This window comes from Diplotaxodon limnothrissa, linkage group LG13 (assembly GCF_057381915.1).
Source record: "Diplotaxodon limnothrissa isolate DT_005_m linkage group LG13, D_limnothrissa_male_GT1.1, whole genome shotgun sequence".
In the NCBI taxonomy this organism is placed as follows: Eukaryota; Metazoa; Chordata; class Actinopteri; order Cichliformes; family Cichlidae; genus Diplotaxodon; species Diplotaxodon limnothrissa.
Window position 1 is genome coordinate 21,943,938 of NC_140608.1, and position 7,725 is coordinate 21,951,662.

The 7,725-nt window shown below is 41.8% G+C and overlaps 1 protein-coding gene across 2 annotated transcripts; it reads left to right on the plus strand.

Moving 5' to 3' along the window:
* Window positions 1-473: 473 nt before the first annotated feature.
* pcbd1 (pterin-4 alpha-carbinolamine dehydratase/dimerization cofactor of hepatocyte nuclear factor 1 alpha) lies at window positions 474-6,712 on the plus strand. 2 transcript variants are annotated; one of them, XM_085368884.1, is made up of 5 exons: window positions 474-635; window positions 1,339-1,470; window positions 1,567-1,647; window positions 2,449-2,537; window positions 4,964-6,712. In XM_085368884.1, exons 1-5 carry the CDS (start codon window positions 633-635, stop codon window positions 5,016-5,018), a joined length of 360 nt encoding a protein of 119 aa, XP_085225010.1. In that variant the 5' UTR covers window positions 474-632; the 3' UTR covers window positions 5,019-6,712. The 2 variants fall into 2 exon arrangements, with proteins under 2 accessions (XP_085225010.1, XP_085225009.1); XM_085368883.1 differs by lacking the exon at window positions 4,964-6,712 and adding an exon at window positions 2,680-4,940 and having other exon boundaries at window positions 475-635.
* The last annotated feature ends 1,013 nt before the right edge of the window (window positions 6,713-7,725 follow it).

Genomic DNA, 7,725 nt, shown 5'->3' on the forward strand with positions numbered 1-7,725 from the left:
TTTTGTTCTAAATCACAGCTAACTAAATGGCTTTAGCAGCGCTCTCATTTCCAGGTCCAGTCAGCTGTTAAATGCTGATCTCCTGTCACATCCTCTCCCTGTTTTCATTCCATTAACCACTTCATTTCTCTGAGCGCTCACAGTGACAGATGAGTTCACCGGGGCAATCTAACAAGAGCGGGTTGTTAACCTTTGGCATGAACTCTGGTAAGCTGAAGAGCCAACCTCCTTTTTAAATCTGATGTCAACTGGAGAAAAGACATTAATATCAGCAGGTAATTATTCTTAGGATTAAGTTCATGTTTGATATGTGTGCATAAAAGGTACAGTGTCTTCTCTCTTCACACAGCAAACACTGCTGCACTGGCCTTTGTGCTGAATCGTGCTACAATAGCTGGCCTAATGCATGCCTTGTGCAACAGATGATAGTTTATGATTAAACCCATGCTGATAGGTGGTTGAATAGCTTAGCAGCAGTGAGGATTTTTGCTCAGGCTCCTGCAAGGGCAGCTAGGCGGGGACCATGAATGGATTTATTCCAGTTGCTCTCACTGGCTCCCACAGCAGATTTGCATCTGTGCAACAGGCTGCTGGAGCTGAATCTCCCCTGTGCATGAAAAGCCTCTGCAGACATGGTGAGTACACAACCTTTCTACACTGTCTCCCACATGGAGCTGTTGACATTTCCTCGCTGTCACAGGTAGCACTCTGCTCTACATTATAAGATTTCATTGCAGACTGACATTTCAGGTTTTCAAGCTAGATAAATACAATAAAGTGTCATGCATGCTAACATGAGTTTGGAGGAGGAGAGATGTTCACAGCAAGCCACGGTGAGGTTTGTTTGAAGTTTGAGGTTTTAACCAGCGGTAATCGTTTCTGTAGTGCCCATTCATGCCACAGATCGAGCAGATTAGACCGTTGCTATGATACCTGTTGATGTCACTGCTCGGTCTGAGGCTCTGGTCCTGACATCTGTCTGCTCTGCTGGTACATAATTGTGACTGCTCAGCTAGGGACAGAGCGTTCATGTGTAGATTGTGCAATAAAATGCTATCTATTTGGACGATGTTATGCAATGTTGACTCTGCAGGGCTGAATGAAATAAATTTCACTTTGAACCTGTGTTGTGACCCTGCATCATGTGTTAGAGGAAAAGACCAACCACCACCACCCCCTCTCCACCACCACATGCCTTTGAACCAGCTAGATTTTTAAACTAGGAATGTGGCCTCTCATTGTTTCCAGATGGTTTCCTCTACAACCAATCAGAGTTTGTGTTTGTGAAACTGCCCCTCTCAAATCTGCTGCACTGTTCCCTCTGCTCTGTCCTCACAGGCTGGTAAGGTCCAAGCTCTGACTGAAGAGGAGAGGGCCCACATACTCCCCTTGCTACGCAACGCTCAGTGGGTGGAGGTCGTTGGACGAGATGCTATTTACAAAGAGTTTATTTTCAAAGACTTCAATCAGGTTCTTGCATCATTGTCAAATATCACTTTTAAACTTAAATGACCCATATAACCGCTCTACCTTTTTATTTTAATTTTTGTATTTCTCCCCCTCCAGGCTTTTGGCTTCATGTCCAGAGTGGCTTTACATGCAGAGAAGTTGGACCACCATCCTGAGTGGTTCAATGTCTATAATAAGGTACGCAAGCCTAATAATATATGAAAATAAGATTACAGCCTATGGGGTGGGGGTTGTTTTCCTGGCACTGTGGACAGCTGGCTTTTGTTACTATAGAAAAGCCCAACATTGGGATCATGAATTAGCTTCAAAATGACCTCTCTTAAATGTCATTTTTGCCTTAAAACAATAAAGAACATGTGTTTTTTGTTTTTGAATTTAAAAAGTATTATTTATTTTTTTAACCCAGGGTTAGGGGAAGATGGGATAAGTAATTTTCACCCAAAGCTCTAAAACACCAGATACCTAGTCGACACCAAATGTCAGGTAAACGACTAGCTAGCTGTGAACCGTTTAAAGATGGCAGCTGCAGGTCTCTTCGTCGGGAATTTAACCCATGACTGTGTCTGAAAATTGTGCTAACAGACTTTTCTCAGCGTCAAATGTGTAACCGGTTAATTACATCCATGTTACACGGCAGCCAATTTAGCATGAAATTGTAATTTAACACAGGTGTTACTAAACGCGTGTCTTGTGTAGGCACGAGCCCTAATTAATGTGATTAATACCACGTGAGTTTCTCATTTCCAAGTCAAAATGGCTTTTGCTAAACTTGCAGTGTTTCCTGTTGGGCACTCAGGGTGTCGTCTGGTTTTGTCAAAAACTTAAAGGACACTTTCCCAGGGTCTTACCTTGTGCTCATGCTTCACCTGTAATGACTCCATAACAAATGGCGGCAAAGCTCTTTGTCGAGTGGTATTTTGAAGAAAACTCATTCAAATTTGCATTGATTCACCACTTTGTGCATTCTCCTTAACGCAGGTCCAGATAACTCTCAGCACGCATGACTGTGGAGGGCTGTCCCAACGTGACATCTCTTTGGCCACCTTGATTGACCAGGCATCTCTAATGTGAGCAGAATGTCACCGGTCAAGGCAGAGAAAACTAAAGTGCTCTTCACATGGGTTTTTATTTAAAGGGGGGTGGTAATTATAAGCTTAAGGAAATGGTATAAATTCCAATGGTACATTCATCTTTCTGTCCCAACTATAGGCCCATTCCTGCCAGAGCGCAATGGAGCGATGCTCCGCCAAGTTCTCAACAAGCGAAGAAATAAAATACTGTAATTGAACTAATCTGGCTTAAATTTAAACGTCATTAAAGAATATCTAATGATCCAATAAACCAAACTGTATGGTCAAAGCTATAAAACTGATATTTGCAGCTTATTGCGTATCTGTTTGGAGTTCCCAGTCAAACTTTTTTGGGGGGCAGCATCGTATTTAAATAAATCGTACATACACGATTTACTAAGTGTATGTGTATACAATTAACTTCAAACTGTGCTGAAATTAATACCGGGAACACGTCTGACAGTAACTGTGTTACATTTGTTTTGCTCCAAATGATGAGGGTGCTAAAGCTTTGGCTGTCACACAACCATAAGGATGGTTAATACAGGCAGCAAGTTCATTTCTTGACAGTGATCTGAAGGGTTCGCGATGTTTCAAGGTGTTGGTCAGGTTTCCAATCAGACTGGTCCATCATCACATGACGTGCAGAGAGGAAAACAGTAATGTGCGCATGCAGCACAGTAACTTCATTAACTGGGAGTATGGTCAGGTCCTGACCGTAAATGAGTTTGTGTTCGTCCACACCGTATTGTACCGCAGTCAAGTGAGCCCTCACATACGACGTCACAGTCAAGATAGCCGCACCTAAAATGTTGTTGCACTATTCTTACGCATATTACGGTACGGGTGCCGAATGGCTTAGAAACGCGAGTTTTCTGTATACTGGCGTTTCACGATTTTACTGCTCAATCCACTTCGACTTTTGAAATATTAGCAGTTGATATATAACAAATTACTTTATGATTCTCACACTGCACATTAAAAATAACAAAAAATGTTATATATTCTGTAAGAGTTGATAACATATACAAAGCATTGTCTTCTCACTATACTGTACATTTCTGTTCACATGACCTTATGCCCAACTAAATAAAAATTGCTGTACTGTATTTTTGATATTGTGGGGGGTTTTGTGTTGTTGTTTGCTTTGGGTTTTTTTGTTACAAGAAAATTGTTTGAGGTGCCGCTAATATTTCACTGGATTCTTCCTCTGAGTTACCTCCACTCTTCCTCCTCTGCCTCACAGCCCAAATAATTTTACAGTTTCAGAGAAAATTAACAGTAAACTCTACTCAAATTACATTACAATATTCTCATCTTTGAACTGATAATACAGGGAAGCTGTAAGAGGTGACGCCAATATTTCACTTGATTCTTACTCTAGGTCATCCTCACTCTTCCCACTCCGACTCACAGCCCAATTAACTGTATGGTTTCAGAGAAAATTAACTCTACCCAATTTACATATTCTCAACTTTCAGCTGATATTACAAGGAAACTGTAAGAGGTGATGCCAATATTTCACTGGATTCCTACTCTGGATCACCCTTCCTCTTCCTGCTTACAGCCCACTGAACTGCCCACAGAAAATTCTACATAGAGAGATAGACAGATGCTGTATTTATCCTGCCACATAATGAAGAGTTATTGTACACTTTTACAGAGAGAACAATAGGAATGATTTCCTGAAGTGTTCTTCATGGCTGAAAGTTTGAATCAGTTAGAGGGAGGAGCCGTGCTTCTTTACAAGGGTGGAATGGAGCAGGTGTGATGGGTTGTCCATAATTTTAGTGACCTCTGACCCTTGCTGACTCAAACTCCTCCAAATTCTCACCATTGGTGTTTCTAACCTTGCAGAATAATTTGTTCTTCCATTTGAGATTTCATTTACTTTATCAGTTGAAATTACAAGTTACAGCGCGCTGGGCATCAAATCACGTCCGTCAGCAGTTTGAATATTGTGAAAAAAGAATAGCATATATGTACATTATGGAGTGCACAGTGTTGAAGTTCCGGTAGGTGAGAGCGAGGCGTCTATGAAGTGTCACTGTTCAGCAGTCCGATGGCCTGATGGAAGAAGCTGTCCTTTAGTCTGCTGGTTCGGGACCGGATACTGCAGTACCTCCTGCCTGACGGAAGTAGTTTGAACAGTGTGTGACTGGGGTGACAGGAGTGATTGATCCTCCCTGCTTTCCTCTGACAACGCTTCTTGTACAGTCATGGCCAAAAGTTTTGAGAATGACACAAATATTAGTTTTCACAAAGTTTGCTGCTAAACTGCTTTTAGATCTTTGTCTCAGTCGTTTCTGTGATGTACTGAAATATAATTACAAGCACTTCATACGTTTCAAAGGCGTTTATCGATAATTACATGACATTTATGCAAAGAGTCAGTATTTGCAGTGTTGGCCCTTCTTTTTCAGGACCTCTGCAATTCGACTGGGCATCCTCTCAATCAACTTCTGGGCCAAATCCTGACTGATAGCAACCGATTCTGTCATAATCACTTCTTGGAGTTTGTCAGAATTAGTGGGTTTTTGTTTGTTCACCCGCCTCTTGAACAAGTTCTCAATGGGATCAAGATCTGGGGAGTTTCCAGGCCATGGACCCAAAATTTCAACGTTTTGTTCCCCGAGCCACTTAGTTATCACTTTTGCCTTATGGCACGGTGCTCCATCGTGCTGGAAAATGGATTGTTCTTCACCAAACTGTTGTTGGATTGTTGGAAAAAGTTGCTGTTGGAGGGTGTTTTGGTACCATTCTTTATTCATGGCTGTGTTTTTGGGCAAAATTGTGAGTGAGCCCACTCCCTTGGATGAGAAGCAACCCCACACATGAAAGGTCTCAGGATGCTGTTGGCATGACACAGGACTGATGGTAGCGCTCACCTTTTCTTCTCCGGACAAGCCTTTTTTCAGATGCCCCAAACAATCGGAAAGAGGCTTCATTGGAGAATATGACTTTGCCCCAGTCCTCAGCAGTCCATTCACCATACTTTCTACAGAAGATCAATCTGTCACCGTCAACAGCAGTGCCGTTGACGGTGATGGGGGTATGTGCTTCTCTACACATCTGGAAGTCTACTATCTAGCACACCTGGATGTGAACCAGCGGTCTGCTTCACAAAAAGGATGCCCCTCTTAGCAGCCAAAACAGTTTTATACCACAACAAAAACAAGTATTAGTATGACTATCTTCTGGATAGTGACGCGGCGGTCCTGCCATTTCCCCCTGTGGATCTTCTCCTCCACTCCGTCCACGTCTCAGCTCGTTTGCATCTGCTACTTTCCTGGAAAAAAGAAAGAAAAACACCTCCCTAGCCAAACCTGGATTATTAATATTATCTAGCAATTCTTAGCCGGTTATTTTGTACCTATAATGAACAAAAATATAAACGCAACACTTTTGCTCCCATTTTTCATGAGCTGAACTCAAAGATCTGAAACATTTTTTACTCACACAAAGGACCCATAACTATCAAATATTGTTCACAAATCTGTTTAAATCTGTGTTAGTGAGCACTTCTCCTTTGCCGAGATTATCCATCCCTGCCCACAGGTGTGGCATGTCAAGGTGCTGATTAGACAGCATGAATATTGCACAGGTTTCCCTTTGGCCTTTTATTGTGGGCGGTCTATATCGGAACTGGGTTGACGACCAGGCCGCACAATCTTCATATCTGGGCCTCATCTAGTGTCCAGAAATCCAGCTGTTACACACACATCTCAGGTTTTTACTTCTCTGGAGGAAACGCACCACCTGCCTCTCTTGAACAGCTGTCTCAACAAGATCACACACCTCCCATCAGTTTTAACCGGTTACAAATTCACTTATTCTGCAAGGAAAAAAGCGAGGAACAGAGAGAGCAGGAGGGAACCTAAGTTGAAACTGTGCACAGACGACTTTAAGATTTGTACATAAAGGCAATCTAACATTTGATCGCGTGATCAGTGACAAATGAATAAGTATGTAAACTGCCACTATGTTTACATGCTCCGCTTAACGTGGAAATGCGTGTGGTCGGTGCTCTCTGGTAGTTCATCACATAGCACCACACCTCTGGTCCCAACATGTGTGTTGTGTACTAAGTGTTTTTCAACTTTGTCATTAAAATGATTTTTCCCCCGTCACACTGTTTCCTGTTGTAACTTAAAAAGACGACTAAGAAATGATTTGAATCCGTTTTATTGAAAACATCACTGTAGAGCCATCTGCTACAGTCAGCTAAGCCCAATCCCCGTTGTTGGAAAGGCTGCAATGTCAGCACAAGGTCAAACACATCATTGCTACATAATGTCACTGCCAGTGAAGATTTACTGTGCAGACCTTCAGAGAATCTGTTACAGGGTTATCTGTGCCAGCTACTGCCTAAAACAACTTACGTAGAGTTCTTGAACATTCAATCATCAGTTTGTAGTATTTCTTCAATGCAATAGGATTAGTCCTTTTTAATTTTTTGTATCAGCATGGCTTTCCGCACCTTATTACTGACAACAGTATTTCAGGATGAAAGCATGGACACACGATGGTATGAACTTTTACTGTTAGCTGGATTGTTTAATCAGTCTTTAAACCAGGCACTGGCTACAAGATGGGAAATTCTTGCACGTGAGAGACTAATTACATTCATGCCAAATCTCTTCAAAAAGCTCCCAGTAAATAAAAACAGTTGAAACACAAACGTTGACAAAAAGAGTCAAATGAAGCAAAAAGGAGCGGTCACACAAATGCTTAAAATTTACTAATCAAGGCTGATAAGTTGTCATTCACTACAATGTTTCTGCTAAACATGTAGAGCATTCCCATTTGTTACACTTCATCAAGGAGAAGTTACATATTGCACAAACATGGAACTAAATTCAAGGAATTTTCAGCAACGTTAGATGAAAGCTCGTGAGAAACAGAGAGCAAGGTCCTTTTGGTGTTACAGTATGCATTGTTAAGTTATCAATCTGTGAGTAACATATCCTGCTGAGTAGATATTTACTAGAATACATCATGTCCACAGTCAGTCAGGGCAAACAGCTGATTTCTCCCAAGTTTAAAGAATCTCCATCTGTGGATCGGTCACAGCGGAGATGTTCCCTTTCAGTGTATTTACGAACACTTTAGTGCAGTCGGTCAAATGCCCCAAATGCTGTAACGCTTTTGTTATGTGAGAAATGGAAAACTGACGCCCAGTTTG

Excerpts from the sequence above, each read along its gene's own strand:
- pcbd1 (XM_085368883.1), top strand. Across the intron at positions 1,471-1,566 it reads TTTTCAAAGACTTCAATCAG|GCTTTTGGCTTCATGTCCAG; the intron begins GTTCTTGCATCA and ends CTCCCCCTCCAG. Across the intron at positions 1,648-2,448 it reads GGTTCAATGTCTATAATAAG|GTCCAGATAACTCTCAGCAC; the intron begins GTACGCAAGCCT and ends TCCTTAACGCAG.